General features: G+C 49.7%; 1 protein-coding gene across 1 annotated transcript in view; it reads right to left on the reverse strand.

Annotated features, from left to right (window-relative positions):
- Window positions 1–21,305, reverse strand: part of SYNJ1 (synaptojanin 1) — a 1,805,713-nt gene that overhangs the window by 1,088,837 nt on the left and 695,571 nt on the right. Inside the window, exon 11 of the mRNA XM_069636346.1 lies at window positions 14,480–14,632. Coding sequence (XP_069492447.1) covers window positions 14,480–14,632 — 153 coding nt within the window. The remainder of the gene's footprint in view (window positions 1–14,479; window positions 14,633–21,305) is intronic.

The following is a 21,305-nucleotide window of genomic DNA, read 5'->3' on the forward strand; positions in this document are numbered from 1 at the left end:
AAACAAGAGGACCTTGAAAACAGGGCGCATCACAATAACCTCCGGATCCGAGGTGTTCCATCCTCTGTCCCAAACAACAAGCTAGCGGAATACATAGGGGACTTCTTCCAGGCCCTGCTCCCGGATCTGGACAAATCCCAACTACTGCTAGACCGAACGCACAGACTGCGCCCACACCGGGGAGTGGAGTTAGACCCTCCCCCAGATGCGATCACCAGGGTTCACTTCTTCACGACTAAAGAGGCCATCTCAGCGATTAGCCGAACGGGAGACGACCTCTCGTTTCAGGGCACCTCACTGCAGCTTTATCAGGATCTCTCATTACTCACTCTACAGAAAAGAAGGGCACTCCGCCCCTTGGCACTCTTTCTCCAAGACCAACGGGTGCGGTACAGATGGTTATTTCGGACGGCGCTTCAGTTCTCATATAAAGGCACTGTTCGGCGAATCAGCCACTTGGAAGACGCAAACACAATCATGCATCCAACCTCACCCGGAGAGACCCCCTCACCGAATCTGGAGGGGCCTAGGGAAGCTGAACCACCACTTCACCGAAGCCCAGGCGATCATCATGGTCGAAAATCCAGCGAAACCATAGGAGGTGGTAAACTGGGACGGTGCACGCCTCATGGATCTGGGCGACATCGGCCTCGGGTTGACAGCCCTCACCTACTATGGAACCACCAGCTCACTCCCAGATAAATAGATCTCTTCGACGGTGGCGGTGGGCCACACCCATGGTTCATACCCACTCCAAGGAAAGTTCCAACGTTGAATCCTTGGAAACCCACAGTACTCTACACCTTGATTCGTTCATTGGCCCAGTTGGCCAAGGGTGCGTCCGCACACACAATGTCGGCCCACCCGCTCGTTAAGGTGTTACGCCCCCCCCGTTGGGGGCGCGTGTTAAAACCCCAAGTGCAGGATGATACACTCCTAACTCTCAAATGTAATGGCAGTTGATCCACCCCCGCTCGACGCCCCACCCAACCCAACTCACAGAGAGTGACCTAGTGGCAGACCACCAAACCCTAAGGCTCCTCTCCCTAAACGTCAATGGGCTAAACTCTCCTGCTAAGCGAAAAGCAATCCTACTAAAACTTCGGGATGAAGAGGCGGCAGTAGCCATGCTCCAAGAGACGCGCCTGCTACAAACAGATGTGGGCCGGCTCCGTTCCCAATGGTACCCCCTCCAATTCTTCACCTCAGGAGGAACTAAAAAAGGGGACACCGCGATCCTCTTCAGGAAGGACCTAAACCCACAGATACTGGAAACAAAAACATGTTCGGAAGGCCGATTTATAGCAGTCAAATGCCTTCTGCTGGGAGATCTATACACTTTCATCTCGGTATACGCCCCTAACGTCGGACAATCACATTTTTACGGCTCACTGGGTTCCTCCCTCTCGCGCTTCATAGAAGGCCAAACGATAATCGGAGGAGACTTCAATGGCGTTCCAGACCCCACAAGAGACAAATCGCACCCCCCGACTCCGAGCGACTTCACCCAGGCACTGAGCCTCCTCCAGATGTTCCGATCTTTGGAGGTGGTGGACGCATGGCGGTGCTCCACCCTACCGAAAAAGACTTCTATTCATACGTCCACCGGACCTTCGAGGATCGACCTCCTCCTAACCTCCCCCTAAACTCTGGCTTTCGTCAAGGAGGTATCCATCGGCACGAGAGCCCTATCTGACCATGCCCCAGTGATCCTGGAGATCCGGGCACAGAACCCTAAATCCGACAGCCCACGCAGATGGACTTTATACAACCCTATCCTCAATGATATGGCAACAAGGGACAAGATCGCGAAATCCATCAAGAACTTCTTTGAAGAAAACCCAGCTTCCGATACCTCTGTGGCAAACAGTTGGGATGCTATAAAAGCAGTAATCAGAGGCACCCTGATCGCCCAAGAAGCGGCCTACCATAGGAACAGGCGACAGACCCGGATAGCCTTGGAGGAAGAACTAGGGGCCGCAGAAGAAGCCCATAAGAAAAAAGGCTGGTCCCCAAGACACAGAGAGCTATGCGTACAGCCAGGAAGAAATTGGAAGCCCACTATGCGGAACAAACTGCCCTACTCATGGCCAAGGCCAAACAATCATACTACACGAAGAACAATAAGGCCAATAAAATCCTGGTGGCCAAACTAAGACGAACCAATATGATCGCAGGCCTGCGTGACCCCAAAGGAGTTATCCAATATTCAGAACCCAAAAAACAACAACTAGCGGTGGACCACCTAACCAAGGTCATGACAGCCACCCCACGGAACCAACCGCAACAAATGGAATATTTGCGTAAAGCTGCACTGCCTCGACTTCCCGACACAACAAGAGAGGAGCTGGAGGCACCCATCACAGAGGAGGAGATTGGAGACGCCATTAAATCACTGAAGACACGAGCCCCGGGCCCAGACGGATTCTCGGCCAGGTTCTATAAATTTAGACCACAGCTGATTCCCCCCTGGTGACACTTTTCAACTCCTTCAGGGAAACAGGGTCGGTAAACCCCTCGATGCAGGAATCGACCACCATCCTCCTGCCCAAACCTGGGAAAGACCCGAGGGACCTGGCCTCATACAGGCCGATGGCACTATTGAACATTGACACAAATGTATACTCTAAAATTCTGGCGAACCGCCTTGGTCGCGTCCTTCCGGAGATCATTCAACCAGACCAGGCAGGTTTCATTCTGCACCGGGCGGCAGGAGATAACATCCGGAGGACCCTAAACCTAGTGGACCTTGCTACCCGGAACTCCCAGAAACTGGTCTTAATGGCCCTAGATGCGACCAAGGCATTCGACAGGGTGGATTGGACATTTATGAAATACACCTTGGGGGCCTTCGGCTTTGGGACAGCATTCCAAACAATGGTCCTGGCTAACTATACAGCCCCAAAGACACTCCTGAGGATCAACGGACATAACTCGGCCCCGATCCCCCTGACTTGCGGGACTAGACAGGGCTGTCCGCTGTCACCACTGCTCTTCGCACTGACCATGGAGCCTTTCGCCCAAAGAATTAGGCAAAACAACCAGATCAAAGGCCCGCAGGTCGGCCCTTCGCAACATAAAATCGCCCTATACGCCGATGACGTCCTACTCATGCTCTCAGAAGCCATCTCCTCCCTGCGACACGCGCTAGACGAAATAACCAGCTATGGAGAGGTATCCGGCTTTTCAGTAAACTTCGCAAAATCAGCGGCCCTAAGCATCGGCCTCACCCCAGGAGACCGGGAACCACTGGCTAAGATGTGCCCAATCACGTGGGAAAAAAGGGCGATCCCCTATTTGGGAGTCTATATCCCAGCAGACCCGAAAGACACATACAAAGCGAACTTTCCCTGGTTATTCGGAGAACTGGAAGGAGACCTGAAACGCTGGGCGGCCAAAGAGATTTCGTTGCTGGGACGCATAACAGCGTGCAAGATGAACCTCCTCCCGAGGTTCCTTTAAGCCTGTGCTTCCCTCCCGGTGGCGATCCCGACTCCAGCCCTCCGAGACCTACAGAGGAAGATGCTAAAATTTATCTGGAGAGGTAAGAAGGCGAGAATCCCCCTAAAGACGCTACTGGGGGGCTCCAAACTGGGAGGACTGGGAGTCCCGGACCTATAGGCCTACGGGGTGGCAGCCCAATTAGCACATGTCCACGCGTGGCAAACAATTACAAACCGCCCCAGATGGGTGGAGCTGGAACAGTCACGAATGCCCCTACCCTTGCGATTCTTGCCACACATCCCACCCCCCCTCAGAAAACACTGGGGAGACCTTCTACTGGCAACCAGACCCACTCTAAATTCCTGGGATTGGGCACTGAAACGAAAGGGGGTTCAGAGAGGACTGAGCCCACAATCCCCGATCTTTCATAACCCGGCTTTTTCGCCCGGAGAGAACTCCCGCAAGTTCCAAAATTGGATAAACGGCGGCCTTGAAACCATAGACCAGCTGTACGTGGGAGAGGAACCCCTCACATTTAAACAATGTAAAGAAAAGTTTCAACTTCAAGAAAGGGACAGGTACACTTACATTCAACTGTGTCACTGGTGTGCTCACCCCCTAACTCGGCAGGCAGCAACGCGTCCTCCCACCGCCCTGGAACTAACACTCAGGGACCTCCCGGCTCGTGGGAGGGTATCCACCCTCTACAGGTGATTTTTGGGTGACTTCCTGAGCACGAGAACGCGCTGCATGGCCCAATGGGAAGCGGGCCTGGGTCACCCGATAGAAGACCAGACCTGGTTAGACATCTGGACTCAAACGCACGCCTCATCCACCTGCATCACCAACAGGGATACAAAACCATACTACGGTGGTACTACCCGCCGCTGAGACTTCATCACATGAACCCCCAAGTGGACTACTTCTGCTAGAGAGGGTGCGGCCACCCAAGCTCCTTTTTTCACATGTGGTGGACTTGTCCAAAGATCCAGCAGTTCTGGAAGGCATGCCTGGGGACCATCGCACAAATCACCGGGTCAGCGATCCCGCTGAAACCGGAGCCCATCCTGTTGGGAGCGCCAATCCCCACGATCTACCCAAGTGCCGGAAATAGAGCAAAACTGCTGACCCAATGCCTACTAGCCGGGAAAACGGTGCTGGCCCACGCCTGGAAATCCCCAGAAGGCCCCCTCATGGCCCAGTGGTGGACGAAACTCTGGGACATACTGATTGCGGAAAAGGTAACGGCGGCAAAGGCGGGTGCGCTCCACAGATTCCAGAACATTTGGGCCCCAGTATTGGAATATGACCAGCGATTCCTGGCACTGACCTATAAATCCACTAATGCACGCTGGACCATGAGGGATATAGAAAACCATGAAAGGTACACACAGATGGCGGGCGCGAGGCAGACGGCTCTAGGAGGAGGAATCCGGGCCTGGGAGCTGGGGGGAGGAGGGGAATAGAGTAAGAAAGTGTGTGGGTTAACATGCTTAAATGATTGTGCAAGTTATTATGTAATTGTCATCCTGCCTTGATTTAAAATAAACAAAGTTAAAAAAAAAAAAAAAGTTTGGTTTCTTATTGACTCTCCCCTGGACTCACCGCTGTGATGAACCCACCTGGCTTTCCTTCTCTTTGGAGTCAAGGTTTGTACCTCAGAGACAAGCGTCTCTCCGCGGCTTGGTAATCAGCAGAGGAGGGTCTTGTGTACCATAGACATCTGCTGCAATACACGCTGGCTATTGTTCTCAGTCTTATGTTTCCATCTGCAGAGGTTTCAACGGGACTTAGCCGGAAAGGGCAAGATAGTTTCTCTCCTTGTTCCACTCCCCAAGGACCCCCCCATCCAGGTGATCCTCCCTCACTGGTCCACCCCCAGGAACTGGATCCAATAGCGATGGCCATGTCCTGGCCACCTGAATGCCAGCTCCCTGGGGAATAACTAGGGAGACACTGACCGGTTTCTTACAGATGCAGGCAAATATTGGCAGAGCGAGCATGGACATGTTTTCTCATAGTATCTTTACTGGTTATTATGGGGCAAAGCAAATATGATAATGTTCTTATATGGGAATACTGGCATATAGTGGTGCAGCCAGCATGAATTTTATACTGGCATAGTATTTCTTACTTAAGAGGCAGTGAATATATGTAAAGTATCTATCTGCAGGTTTTAAAAAGCACAGACATCACTGATTATAGGCATCATAGTGCTATCAGCAAAGACAAAGGAAAACACTATAAAAGAACAGACAGTTAAGCAGACGTAATTAAACGTGTTTCAAGGTTGAAGTTCATTACACAGCTTGAAAGCTTGACCTGAGAAGGACCTGCCTTTAATAATAATCATCTTAAATTTAGGTATAACTTAGATTCCACTGTACTAAGAAAGGAGAGGTTTTGAGGCTGGTGAACAAGCAACCTAGTTGAGGTGTGCATCTATCCCCAAAAACACATTTGTGGACTAGGCAAAGAGCCTTGAACGTCACTCTCTTTCTGAGTGGGCAACAGTGCTGCAACACCAAACATGCTAAGATTTACTCGTATTAATTCAATCTCAAAATTAGTCTGATTGCTGCATTCTGTACTGTTTGAAGGTGCGTCATCTTTTCCTTCTGAAAGCCCAGATATATACTAGTAATAAAATACAGATGTGAGAATACAAAGCCATTCATTGCAATAACCTTGCATGAAAGAGAAAGTGAAATAGATGTTTCAAGTTAGGTAATTTAGCAAAACAGGATTTCACCACTGCAAAGATTTGTGGTTTTAGTGTAAACTCAGCATTGATTAGGACACTCAATGGCAGAGTTGACGGGTTGTGGGTAAATTCCATATGATTCCGGCAAGAAGGTGTTCTCACATGGGTTTGCTGGGTCTTTAAAAAACTGAATTTCTGTTTTATATATATATATATATATGATACATTACTCACTAATCGTATTTCTGATGCTTAGATTCACATGCTGTGCATAGGCCGACATCTAGTGGAAGCTGCAGAGTATTACAGTTTGTTTTTCGAAACTCGAAAATGGGCGTCGACACAGGGCGTGCCAGTAATGCTATCCCTAGTGTGACGTCCACTGTACCCAAGATCCCTCACACGTCTAGGATCCTCACATTGTATTTTTTCTGACATGAGGTAGCATGAGGGGTAGCGTGAGTACAGATAATCAAAGCAGATAGATAGAAAGGTAAGACTACAAGCAACCATGCACTTTCTCTCAGAGGGGAGGAAGGGTGGGTCGCATGTGAATCTAAGCAGATACAAGCATCAGATATACGATTACGGTGAGTAATGTATCCCTTCTGAGGCTTGTGGAATCTGCTTAGATCACATGCTGTGCATAGATTAGCGAGCAGTACCTGAAGAAGGAGGTGGGATGTGAGAAGGGTCATGAGCAAATACGTGTCTTAGAACCTCTTGTCCCACTTGTGTATCTGCCTTGGAATGGGTGTCAATGCAGTAATGCTGAGTAAAAGTGTGAATAGAGCTCCAAGTAGCTGCTTTGCAAACGGTGTGAAGGGGTACATTTGCAATGAAAGCCAGAGTGGCCCCAATGCCTCTTGTAGAGTGGGCTCTTGGCGTGAAAGGCAGAGTTCTTTCAGAGAGTGAGTAACACAGCTGGATACAGTTAATAATCCACTTTGAGATGGCACCTTTAGAGACGCGATCCCCCTCTCTGCCTGTAGCTACGGAGACAAACAGCTGATCTGTTTTCCTTAGCGGTCTGGTTTTATTTACATAGTAGAGGACCGCCCTACGCACATCTAGGGTGTGTAGTTTCACCTCAGCCGAGCTTTGAGGGTCCTGGAAGAAAGCCGGAAGCTCGATGGACTGGTTTACGTGGAACTTAGATATAAACTTAGGTGGGAACCTAGGGTGTGTGCGTAAAACCAGTTTGTCTTTATGGACTAATAGCTACTAAGAAGGCTGTTTTATAAGTCAGGTGTTTGAGACTGCTTTTATGCATGGGCTCGAAAGGGGGGCCCCATGAGCTTAGATAGCACCACATTAAGGTCCCACCCTGGTGGTGGGTTTGAAATAGGAGAGTGAAGTCTCTTTACTCCTTCCATGAAGGCTTTAACTACTGGTACTTTCCACCACGAGACCTTGTTATGGGAAGTGGTGTATGCCGATAGGGCTGCCGGGTGTACTTTCAGTGAGTTAAAAACCAATCCTGCAACCAGCAGGTGGAGCATGTATGTAACAATAGTGGAAGGAGTGCAATCAACTGGGTTGATTTGTCTACTCTGGCACCAGATAACGAATCTCTTCCACTTGTCAAAGTAGCAGTGCCTTGTGTTTGGTTTCCTAGATTCCTTTAGGATGTCCATACACCTCTGTGGTAAATTGAGATGTCCAAACTGTATGACCTCAGGAGCCATGTTTGACCTTGGTGCTGGGACAGTAGGTTGTACCAGGCCGGAAGTTTGATGGGCTCGCACACCGCCATCCTGCGTAAGTGTGGGAACCACGGTTGTCTTGCCCACATGGGAGCAACTAGGAGGAGCGTCATAGACTCTCTGTTCATCTTGTTGACCACCTTCCTGATGAGAGGAGTTGGTGGAAAAGCGTACGCAAACATCCCTGACCAGTTCATCCACAGGGCGTTCCCCGGGGTTTCTGGTTGGGGGAACCTGGATGCAAATCCTGGACATTGTCTGTTTTCGCTTGTGGCGAATAAGTCTATAGTGGGGAAACCCCACTGAGAGAAGATATCTTCTACGACCTCTCTGTGTAGAACCCATTTGTGTTCCTCTGGGAGGGAGTCTCTGCTCAGAGCATCCGCTAGGGAATTGAGCTCCCCTGGAACATGTTGTGATGACAGGAAGATGTTCCGTCTGAGTGCCCATATCCAGATTTTCTGGGCAAGCTTGGACAGATTTGGCGAACAAGTCCCTCCTTGCTTTTTCAGGTAGAACATGGCTGTCGTGCTGTCCGTCCGGATTTGCACTGACAGTTTTAGTAGGTAGGGCTCAAACGCTTGAAGCGCTCTGAATACTGCCAGAAGCTCTAGCAGGTTGATGTGGTTCTTGGCCACTGAGGGAGACCAGAGACCCTGACCTGTGTGGTGGAGATGGTGAGCTCCCCACCCCGTCAGGCATGCATCAGTAGTGACTACTGCCTGTACTTCGGGATCGTAAAAGGGTTTCCCCTGTGCAAGATTCTCTCTTGTCCACCAGTGAAGGCTTTGTACTAGTGTTGGCAAAACGACCAATAGATCGTCCCACTGACCACTTGCCTGAGACCACTGTTTCGCCAACCATTCCTGCATGGGACGCATGTGCAGGCGCGCGTGGGGGACCAGGTAAATACATGACGCCGCCATGCCCAGCAAACGCATTGCTTTGCGTACCGTTATTTGGTGACCGGACTGATATTGCGGAATTTGCAGTAGTATATTCCGAATTTTTTCCTCTGAAGGAAATGTCAACCCCTCTTGAGTATCTAGGATTGCTCCTAGGAACTGTTTGGAGGTGCTTGGCACCAGGCTTGATTTTTTCTTGTTGATTGAGAAGCCTAATTCGTGGAGGAGGTTGATAGTCCTTTGAATGTTTGTCCTACAAATTACTGGGGTTACCCCCGTTATGAGCCAGTCGTCCAGATAAGGGTACACCGGGATTGCCTCCCTGCGTAGGTGTGCAGCCGCCACCGCCAGTACCTAGGTGAATACCCTTGGTGCCGAAGCTATCCCGAAGGGCAGTACCTTGAACTGGTAGTGCCGACTGTCCACCTTGAAGTGCAAGTACCTTCTGTGCGCTGGGAACATGAAAATATGAAAGTAGGCATCTTTCATATCCAATGTTTCCATGTAATCCCCCTTTTTTTAGGAGGGGGATTACCTCTTGTAGCGTAGTCATTCGAAATTTTTTCGGCTTGACATACTTGTTGGCAGGCCGTAAATCCAATACTGGGCGCATTGTCAAATCTTTTTTTTGGCACAAGGAAGTAAGTTGAATAAATACCCTTGTTTACCTGGTGTCCCGGGACGAGTTCTATCGCGTCCCTTGCTAGCAGATTGGCGATCTCCTCGAGGAGAATTTTCTGATGTTCTAAAGAGTGTACTCTTTGTCGTGGAGGATGGTTCCGGGGACGCTGCAGTAGTTCTATACAGTACCCTGCGGATACTGTTGACAGTACCCATCTGTCTGATGTGATCCCTTGCCAAGCCTGGGTGAAGTTGGAAATGCGTCCCCCTACTGGGGTTGCGTGAGAAGGGACCCTGAACTGAGGGTATCACTGCTTTGGTGGAGGCGTGCTGCCTCCTCTACTGGGGCTGCCTCTGCCTTTACCACGTCCTCTCCTATTACCCCTGCTGTAACCCTGGGTAGACTGTTGGCTGTTGTTGTCCCACTGTGTACCCTGCCCTTGGGAATAGTTTGATCCTCTCTGGGAATTCTGGCCGCGTGGGCGACGAAAATTTTCATTCCCTCTCTGGTTAGGGGGTTTATTGGTTAGTTGGCCAAGGGACTTAAGTGTCTCATATTCGTCCTTGGCATTCTTTAGCGCGTCCTCGACCGCCTTACCAAACAGATCGGCTTCCACTGGTTTGTCCAACAATGATGCCTGGGTTTCTGCCTTAAAACCAGACTGCCGTAACCACGCATATCTCTTGATAACAGTACCTTCTGCTATCAATCTGCCTGCGTTGTCCGCGGCATCAAAAGTTGCTTTTAAAATGCAACCAGACACAGCTCTACCCTCTGTTGAGATTCGTGCTAACTGGCCCTTTAAGGGTTCTGGTGCAGAGGCTATGAGTGCCGCGACTTCTTCCCACTGATGGCAGTTGTAGCTGGCCAACAGGGTAGTGGAGTTTGCAATCCTTGCCTGATAGGCGGACGTTGAGGCTACTTTCCTGCCGAAACCATATAGTTTTTTTGCTCTCCTTGTCTGGAGGAGCTTCGGACGATGACAAGGGTGTTCCAGCCCAATTACGAGTGTTAGTGACAACCAGGGAGTCTGGCTTCAGATGCCCTCTTATATAGAGAGGGTCAGACTGGGCTGCCTTGAAAAGTTTTTCAACTCTGGGATTGACTGCTCAGGTGAGGTTCGGGTTCACCAGGGACGGGTCTATTCTTCACTGAATAGACTTAAGGATAGGGATGGTCTGGGCAACAGGCCTCCTTTCTCCCACTAACTCCTCGGCGAAGTCCCTCTCCTCCTGGACACCGTGGGTGTCGATATGGAAATGTTCTGCTGCTCGTGCAAGAACCTCGTTCAGGAGGGGTTTGTTATCGACAGGGGAGTCGGTAACCGGGGCTTCCTTCTCTACCGGGGAATCTACTCTGTAGGTTTCAGGGTTTTCCTCTTCCTCTTCTTGGTCCTCATCATCCCCATAGTAGCCCGTCCCGGTTTGATCTTCTACCATGCCAAATTCTTGGTCCTCACCAAAGGAAGTCTCTCCTTGGTACTGTGAGTATGGCCGTGAGTAAGGTTGTACATCGAAGGGGTCCGAAGACCTCATAGTTGTCTCAAACCGGGGCTTCTTACTCGGGGGGGATAGGATCATTAGAGCCTGAGGGTGTAGCCCCTTGTCGATTATATGAAAGGAAATGGTCTGGATTTTTATCATAAAAGTCTGCAAAAGAAGACATCCTTGACATGACCCTATCTATGTCATCACTCGACCATTCCTTGGAACTGGGAATGACTCTCTCAGAAAGTCTAGGAGACTTATCCTGAGTAGATTTGCTGGTTTTAGAAATAGCAGCAGACTTGGGCGTGTCTGTCTGTTTAGGAGGAGTGGAGTGTTTCACAGGTGTGGAAGAGTGCAGAGGCTGCTTCTTCTGCCGTTTTCCCCCCTCCCCGTGAGTGGAATAGTGTTTTCCCTGTCCCTTTGTGGTTCCGGAGGTTTTCGACGCCTGGCGTCGAGGATCGGGGATAGAGTCCCTGTCCTTCGAACGTGGGGCCGCGCTGATCTTGTCTGCGGGCTCCAACTCCTCGAGAGCGGCCTGGGGGTGGAAGTCGTCTTTGTCCTCCGACGATAGAACTTCCGTTAGCTTAGGGAGCGAGGCACTCTTGGCAAGAGTGGATGATTGCCTAGAGTCATGCGGCAATCTCGATCGAGAACGCCCAGAGGACACCGATTCGGACCGTTCTCTATGTGCCTCTTTCCGAGAACCCGACGTTGTCGAGTCTCGGTTGGACTTCATGTGATTTGTGTGAGTGGTGTGTGAAGCGCTTGTGTCGCCGGGGGTCTGCCCCATAGCCGCCCTGTCGGACGACCTTCCGAGGTCGGGGACCTGCGTTCGGCTGTCTTTCGACGCCGTAATGCCCTTGCCGTCCGAAAGCATGGCGTCACTGCCATCGCTGAAGGCGCCCTCCGCTGCCATGGCCGCCTGCCTGGCGTGGTGGGACCAACGCTTCGTCGAACAGTCCTTAAGTGTCTTAGGTTTAAACCTACTACACGCTCTGCAGTTCGCCTCGGGGTGGTCCCTCGGCAAGCAGAGATTGCATGTGGCATGCCTGTCGACCCAAGGGCATTTGCGATTGCACTTGGGGCAGAACTGAAAAGGGGTACCCTCCATACGCACCGGTAGGGAGCGGGAATGGTAAGTGTTTGAAAATGTATAAGATGTACTATATACCAAGAGTGTAGAGTATGTCCAACCCCCCACTCTCCCTACTTGCAGGGTAGAGGCCTTCCAAGGCCCGGGCCGAGGCCAGAGGCCTTCCGAGGCCCAAATCCTTCGTGCAGCAGCCGACAGTCGAATTCTTCTCCAAGCCAGCGTCGAAGTTCGACGTTGGGGTGGGGAAAGGATGTAAATTTATCGATATTTTAGCAAAAGTATGGCTAAGGCCAGGGGACTCCGCAAAATGCTTCCTACCAGTATGGCGGAAAAAAACAATCTGAGGATCCTAGACGCGTGAGGGATCTTGGGTACAGTGGACGTCACACTAGGGATAGTATTACTGGCACGCCCTGTGTCGACGCCCATTTTCGAGTTTCGAAAAACAAACTGTAATACTCTGCAGCTTCCACTAGATGTCGGCCTATGCACAGCATGTGATCTAAGCAGATTCCACAAGCCTCAGAAATATATATACACACACACACACATACATACATATACACACACACTGTCATGATGCCTGCCCCCGGAAGACCAGACCAGGCCCAGCAGCCCCGGAAACAGGCATCATGCCACTTGGAGCATGCCCAAAAGCCCCAGTTAGGGGCTGTTTGGGTGCAGTCCTGGCGCCTATGGCGCCAGGCTCATAAAGATAAAGTCAGTCCTGGCGCCATGGGCGCCAGGCTCATTATTGATAACTTACCTGAAGCAGACCATGCTGCATACTCACCTGAGACAGACCATGCTGCATGAAGATTCAAGCCAAATGAGGCTTAGGAGGGACTATTTTACTGAAGGGACTATTTTGTTACTTGGATGGGGCTGTGGAAGAATACTTACCTGGAACTTCTTCCAAGGCTATTTAAACCACGCCCGGACAGCCACACGTGCTTCGCGTTATTCTGCTTGCTGCAGCGTAACGCTCACCGTGTTTTCAGCAGCTCCAGTCTTCAGCCACGCCCGCTTCAGTCCTGGGACTCCTGAAACAAGAAAAGAAGGATAAAGGTTAGAACAGGAGTTTTAACTTTAATCCTTACCTGAATCCTGATCCATCTCGCCACGGATCTGAAAGACAGAAGTCTTTGAAGCATCGCTTCGCATTCCTACGGCGCCGCGCTGAACTCACCTGCTTGGCGGTACTTCAGCATTCCATCACGCTCTCTCCATCTCGCGGCCGCCCTCCGACACCTAAGGAGACAAAGACAGCAAGGTGAGCAAGGGGACTCTCTAAGGCTATACAAGCTACCCCCAAGGACTTACCTGATTTACCACGGGGGGTACTCACCTCATCTCGGGTCGGCGCAGTCAACTCTGCTTCATCGCCGTACCCCGGCCCCTAAGGGGAGAAAGCAAAGACAATACAAGTTACCCCCCACAAAACTTACCTGATTTACCACGGGGGTCTCACCTCATCTCGGGTCGGCGCAGTCAACTCTGCTTCATCGCCGTACCCCGGCCCCTAAGGGGAAAACTACAATAGACTTTCCTGAATCTTACCAGTTGCCATTTGGAAATCTTCAAGTGGATTAATCGGCAACCTGCAAGGAATCGGACAGACATTTGAACTCTTATGAACAATTGGACTTTAGAGTCAATACTGGAACTCACCAATTCCTCTACGCCAGTGAAGTAACTGGACATCAACGCGCCCCTGCGGTCGACGCAGGATGGAGAGCTCATCCTTCCAAACCATCAGGTGAGACTAAGGAGGGGACATCAAGAGTGATCTGTGGGAAGACAACGGGAGTGGGGAAGGTGGGTTGCCACTCAATTCCACGGGTGGTTAATTCCCCTTCTCCTTTGCAGAAGAATATTCCTGCGAGCCAGACGAACTAGGCTGAGTGGGCCAGTCCAGTCAGTCATCTCGGCGCTACACGTCACGCTGGTGGAAACAACAGCGGCCCAGTTCCGGTCGACGCTCCCGTGGGAACCAGGTGAGCGTAACACACACACACAGAAAACGATGCTCCATCTATCCTTTTGTAATACTTCAAGATCCTCTACAAATTATGTTGCTAAGGATAATTTATCAACAGATAATTTTTTATCACAACTGTGTACCATCAACAGAACTCCCAAATGTCAAATTGAAGGTCCTAATGGGAGTTGCTAAAGGATTAAAGGTAAATTGTAATTGTAAACGCTGCCTACCAAGTGAGCATGGTAGGCAGTGTTTATTCATTTGCACGGCGGAGTGCAAATGTGCAGGGCAAAAGGTAATGTACATGCTTGTATGCTGCTTTTTACCCTGCATCTGTGTACGTCAAAGTGCATGCGTACAGGCCATATTACGGGAAGGCTCTAAAATGAGCACCATAGAGTATTCACTAGAACCTGAGAGGCAATAATATTAGATGGTACAGAAACAAATGAAAATCACAGTGTAACATATTGAATAATCCTTTGGTTCCATTTGTGGCAGTATCAATCTTAGCAGATAAGCAATAACACATACCTTTGCCTTTCCTTCTAGCGCTCCTGTCCCAGCGTATATTTTACTGATGGAGTCGCCATTCAACGACCACATCGATCGAAACACTTCCTGGAACCGAGTCGCCAACTGTGGCTTCTCAGCTAAACCAAGAACCTCCAATTGTTTAAGTAAAATCTGAAAATTAATAAAGCTTTTGGTTACAAATATAAACATTTCTATTAACAAAACATACATTGCACTATTGATAAAATGAGCTTGGAATAATCCGAGAATTAACATGATCATAAATCATGTTCACGAGCCTAACAATTAAACAGAAGCACAGTCACCATCAAGTAACATTTTCAGAGCAGATATGAATACATCACATTATAAAGCAGTCTACATGTGCTTAACTGTGCATCAATGGGGTAAAGGCCACAATTATGCCTTGAAATAGAGATACCAGCCAGACTATCTGGTTGCTAATGGCCCAACAAGGCTCAGGGCCATTTGAGAACTGGTGTGCTTGAGTCCTAAGTGGGAAGGACAGCCAATTTTAACTAGAAGCAAGCCTCAAACAGGCCTAGATGAAAGTATCTGCCAGCACTAGGTTTAACCTTAATAAGGTGGCCTTGAAACAAACCAAGCAAGCAGCCATCTGTTCTACATATGATTTGGAAATGTTCTTACTTATACCTAGAAGACCATTTATATCTTGATCGTTAATGTCGGATGGGGTAATCGCTTGGCATTCCAAAAGGGAACCTTTGAACACGAATCCATGGGCAGTTAGTTAAACGAATATTACAAATATTTAAACCTCAGCTTTACTGAAACATATAAAATGCCACATACACAGTTAACTTTACATGATTACATGTGTCTGCATCTCCAGTGTGCTAAAAGCGTTCTTCCTTAAACATTCTCCCTTCAGAATTCATGGAACAGAGGCCACTCATGAACATTATTTGAAAATGGGCAAAGACTACATTTTTTGAGGCCAAGAGCAAATGTGCAGGAGGGCAGGCAACCATTCATTGTATACTAGACAATCATTCATTGTATACTAGACAAGCCTAAGGGATCAACACCGTCCAAGGGACCTCCCTTATTTGGAAAACTCAAATAAGCAGTCAGGAGTACAGAGCAGCTGTTATATAGCGACTTATCAGACATGTGTAAAGCTGCATTTGCTTCTGCTGACTGTAGGCCTAGCACAACCTTCTATGATCACACAGAAGAACAAGTTACTTCTTACCTTGTAACGTTCTTTCGACGGGATGTTCCTCCGACGTATTCCTCATCTTAGATATCTCCTTCCAGCTCTGCTGGCCTCAGAAAAAAATTTCTCTAGAGGGCGCTGCGCGTCGACGTCCTCCGAGTCGATGTCCCTCGACAGCCGCCGTATCGACGTCGACGTCATCCTGCCTATAAAGTCCGCGCGCAGCGTCCGTTGCTCAGTTCCGTTTTGTAGCCCACAATAATACTTTCTGGACTAGACTAATCACCCTGAAGGAGCGTAAGCTGCAACAACACGGGAAGTAGAACTGCAGGGATGGATGGGAGGGCCGATGAGGAATACGTCGGAGGAACATCCCGTCGAAAGAACGTTACAAGGTAAGAAGTAACTTGTTCTTCGAAGGGATTGTGTCCTCCGACGTATTCCTCATCTTAGATAGGCTCCCATAACAGTATTCTATTATTGGAGGAGGGAGTACTGACTTCACGCTGTCTTCTATTGATGAATAGAATGCAGTAAAGCCCTTCCAAACCAAGTCTCTTGACTGGAGGAGGAATCCAAATTGTAAAAACGTGTAAAGGTATGGACAGACGACCATGTTGCAGCCGCACAGATGTCTTTAACCGGCACGCCTCTTTTGAGGGCCGATGAAGCTGCAATACCTCTGGTCGAATGAGCCCTAAGGTTTTGAGGGGGCTCTTTCCCTGCCAGTTTATAACATTCCAGAATGGCTAGAATGATCCATCTGGAAATGGTCTGCTTAGTTATTGGTAACCCTAGCTTGTGACCTGCGTAACCTACAAACAGCTGGTCTGCCTGTCTTATCCTGGCTAGTCTACTGATGTAAAAACTTAAAGCCCTTCTAGGGTCTAGCCTGTGTAACCTCTCTTCCTCTTTCCCCGGGTGAGGAGGAGGATAGAAAGATGGTAGGGTAATCTTCTGAGTGATATGGAATTCAGAAACCACCTTCGGGAGGAAATTAGGCTTCACTTGCAGGACAACTTTGTCTTTGTGAAATATTGTGTGAGGGGGTTTACAAGAAAGTGCTTGTAATTCGCTCACCCTTCTAGCAGATGTAAGTGCTATTAATAAAACAGTTTTAAGGGTAAGGAATATTAACGAACAAGAATGGAGTGGTCTCGAAAGGTGTGCCCATCAGGAAAGTTAGTACTAACTTTAAATCCCATAGGGGAACTTGGAATGGTCTTGGGGGATAAACATTGGTTAACCCCTTTAGAAACTGTATTACCAAGAGTAATTTGAAATAGGATGGTTCTTCCGCAGTGCGCTTAAAGATGGATAGCGCTGCGAGATAGCCCTTAATGGTGCCAACTTGAAGGCCTGAATTCGCCAAATATAGAAGGAAGGACAAAACCATTGGTGTACCACATGAAAAAGGGTCGATATTCTGTTCTCTACACCAGCTGCAAAATCTGTTCCAACGGCAGCGGTATAAAGACTTTGTTGCTGGCCTCCTTGCCGAAAGCAACACCTCCATAACATCATCAGGGAGGTCCCAATCCTTGTACCTCAACCTTTCAGAAGCCAAGGTTTCAGAAGTGAAGGTTGAGGGTTTTCATGTCTGGATGGAGAACCTGACCTCCCTTCTGTGAGAGTAGGTTCTCTCTGAGTGGAAGTCAAATTGGAGGGCAGATGGACAAGTCTAGAAGGTCCGGGTACCACGTTCTTCTGGCCCAATCCGGGGCAATTAGGATCATGGTTCTCTGGAATCTTCTCAACCTCCTGATCATTTGAGGAATGACAGGGACCGGAGGGAACGCGTACAGAAGCGGAAACTCCCAGTCCACTATGAACGCGTCTCCCAGAGCTCCTCTCGGGGGAAATTCCCTTGAGCAGAACAGATCGCATTACCTGTTGACGCTGGTGGCAAACAGATCCACCTGAGGGGTTCCCCAAAGGGCGAAGATCTCTTCAAGGACTTCCTGAGCTAGTTCCCACTCGTGGGAGACTGTGCTCTGCCTGCTCAGAGCGTCCGCTGTCAAGTTCTTCTCTCCGGCTAGGTGAACTGCCGATAGAGAGATTCCTTCTTGGATTGCCCAAAACCAGAGCTGCATCGCCTCTCTGCACAGGGGTAGTGATCCTACGCCTCCTCTTTTGTTGAGGTAATGCATGGCCACTGTGTTGTCCGTCATTATCAGGACGTTTTTCCCTTGTACAGCTGGCAGGAACGCCTTCAGCGCAAGTCTGATGGCTCTCAGCTCTAACAGGTTGATATGTAGTCTGGACTCCGATGGAGACCAACGACCGCTGATGGTCAAGTCGTTGGCGTGGGCTCCCCACCCCGTGAGTGAGGCATCCGTGACTACTGTTATCTCCGGCCAGGGTTGCCAAAAATGTTCTCCTTTCAGAATGTTCTCCTGACAGGCCCACCACTGAAGGTCTCGAGCCACCCTGTCGGGAACCTGAAGAAGATCTGTCATTCTCCCTGAAAATTGTGACCACTGAGTCCTCAGTGCCCACTGGAGGGATCTCATTCTCAGGCGAGCCTCTGGCACTAGGAAAATGCAGGATGCCATGAGGCCTAGCAACCTCAAAATATCAAAATATACCGTCCACCTCGAGTAGTTCTTCTTTGTCCCCTTTGAGCCGGTCGTCCTCTACCTCTTCCGAATGCGGAGTAGAAGCGAAAGGACTTGCCTCTCGCAGAGGTTCCTGTGGGACGAAAAGGTGTCTGACGGATTGCAGCGCCTAGGGATTTTGCTGCTGCTTTTGAAGTTTGCAGTTTTTCTAAACTGTCATCCGCCTTTTTCCCAAACAAAGAAGAGCCATCGAATGGCATGTTCAAGAGCCTGGCTTGCACATCTGGGGCAAAACCAGACTTTCTCAAACAAGCAAATCTCCTGGTTGTTGTACTTGCCGCCATTGCTCTGCTGATACTGTCAGCCGAATCAATGCCCGTCTGGAGGGATTCGCACATAGCGTCTTTACCGTCCTGTATGATATTCAGGAACGCCTCCCTTTCTTCACCCTCCGGGATGCAGTCAGCCGCTGTAGAAGCACACTCCCAAAGTGTATGGCTGAATCTAGCAAGGGTGCAAGTAGCATTCACAGATTTTAACGCCATGCTACATGCCGAAAAAAACTTTCTTTGCCATAGCATCATATTTTTTATCGTCCCTGTCCTGTGGGACGGTAGGATAAGCCGTCTTGACATCGGTAGAAGATGCTGCCTGTACCACCAGACTTTCTGGGGATGGGTGTTTTGTCAAAAACTCCGGGTCTGTAGAGGATACCCTGTATTTTGTAGAAAGTCTTTTATTTACTGCCGGGACGACGTCTGGGGTTTCCCAGTTCGTCATAATCTTCCTCTGAAGAGCTTTATGGAAAGGCACCACAGGATCCTCCTGTGGGCCTTTATCAAGAATATCCGTGAGGTCATCTTGTTGGAAAGATTGTGAAGGTGCAGACCACCCCATAAACTCTGTGATCCTGGCCATTAAGGCTCTATAAGGGGTTTCAGCATGCTCCCCCGGGTCTGGCCTAGCAAACTCCACCTCAGGGGAAGTGTCTAACCCACTTGCCTCATGTAAGGAATCATGAAGATCCTTTAACCTGCGTTCTTCAGAGGAAAGTTCCTCTCTAATTGGGGTTACAGGTCCCTGCAACTCAAATGTGTCTTCCTGTTCAGACAATTCACCCTCTTCCAAAATTGAGGACATAGCTCACAATTGTTCTGAACTCATAAAGGGAGTAAATCCCATTTCCAAGGCAGAGGGTGCCGAACTTGTCATTATCGGCCTCAAAAACGTCGATGTCGTCGACGCCGACGTCGAAGGCTTCGAGCGTGGCATCGAAAACAAAGGCGGAGGCCTCGATGACCTCGACAGAATTGGGATTCTACTCGGCAATCTCGAAGCCATCGTCATCGAGGACCTGGGGATAGTCACTGGGTGTGTCGTGACCGTGACTTTTCTTGGCGTCGAAGCTGGCGTCGAGTCGACAGACCCGTGTGTCGAAGGTCCCTTCGACAACGGCGTCGAAGACACCGACCTCGGCGTCGACGGAACCCTCGTCGACGGCGTCGACGGAACCTTCGAGGAAGGTTTGGAGGTCATAGTCCTACTCGAGGGTTCGAGACGCGCTCGAGAGGTTTCCTTCGCCGGGTACTGCGACTCGCGGCGTTTTTTGACCTTCGGGTCTTTCGACCAGAGCATCGCTCTCGGCAGTCTTCGAGGGGGTCAAGGCCGCTTTCTCGAAGACGATCATCATATTTTTGCGGAATTCCTCCAATTCAGCCCGGGAACTATGTTTCGTGGGGCAAAGGATTCTTTTTGGCGAAACAGAGGAAGAGGAAGACGGAGAAGGGGATCTTCGACGTCTCCTCTTCGAGTGCTTCGATCTCGAGGAGTGATGGGACCCACTCCGAGACCTGGAGCGCGAATGGTGACGAGGAGACGAGTGTCTCGACTTCGTCGACGAAGAAGAAGCTTTAAAAGTCTTACCTTTCTCCAGCTTCCCCCTACGCTCCTTCAGGGCCTTAGCTGTCATGGACATACAGTCCTCGCACTCCGAACAATGGTGTTCAGCTCCCAAACACCACAGACAAACTCTGTGAGGGTCAGTCAGTGACATCTTTTTTCCACAATCTCGGCATTTTTTGAAGCCGGATCGAGGAGTTGTCGGTTCCGACGAGGAAGCCATTGAGTACGGATCGAATAACTCGAGGTAAATAGGATTAATCTGACAAGAACTGAGCAACGGTATTCCGAGGCACTGAGTAAGCGCGGAAAAACGGAACTGAGCAACGGACGCTGCGCGCGGCCTTTATAGGCAGGATGACGTCGACGTCGATACGGCGGCTGTCGAGGGACATCGACTCGGAGGACGTCGACGCGCAGCGCCCTCTCGAGAAAAAATTTTCCGAGGCCAGCAGAGCTGGAAGGAGATATCTAAGATGAGGAATACGTCGGAGGACACAATCCCTTCGAAGAAAGTGTGTGCTGACGTAATCCCGCAGTGTTTCAGGAGTGGAGTGCAAACGGTAAAACTTGATCAAAGAATTGAGCTTGACTTGATTGCTGAAAGCTTTTGCATCTGTGTGCTGCTTGTCCCACTCTCATCCATCACTTTGAAGGAGGGATTCCCCCCTTCACTTCACTAGTTCCCCATCGCTCTGCTCCCTGAACACTGCCATCCATGTTTCCCATTACCCTCCCTATTAACTGCACAAGTTGTGCTGTTCTCCACTGCAAACCTCTGCTTGCAATGGGCCCCCCGCCTTTCCCTATTGGACTTAACGGACGCTGTTCACAGAATCGTGCCACGCATAGACTCACATTGCCCTATCCCTACACTCCTCAGCATGACTCCCTTATTCTGGTCCTCCCCTGCTCTACTTTTACCTGCCGTTTGCCCCTCCACTACCCTTCCACTCACCTTGCCTCCATTTGAACGGTGTGTAGCACCACTGCCAACAGTCTTTTCCTCCCTCTTCGATGTCAGCCTTTACTTCCTCCTAAACCTCCATGCATTCCTGCGATGCCACCACTGTTCTCACTCTTCTGACCTCATCCCTTTACACCCACCAGCTGCTTCTAATTTGTCAAAATTGATTGATCGATAGTACTGTGGATCGGTGGCATGTATACTGATGGCTGCACTAAC

This window comes from Ambystoma mexicanum, chromosome 7p (assembly GCF_040938575.1).
Source record: "Ambystoma mexicanum isolate Mex_15411 chromosome 7p, UKY_AmexF1_1, whole genome shotgun sequence".
NCBI classification, from domain to species: Eukaryota; Metazoa; Chordata; class Amphibia; order Caudata; family Ambystomatidae; genus Ambystoma; species Ambystoma mexicanum.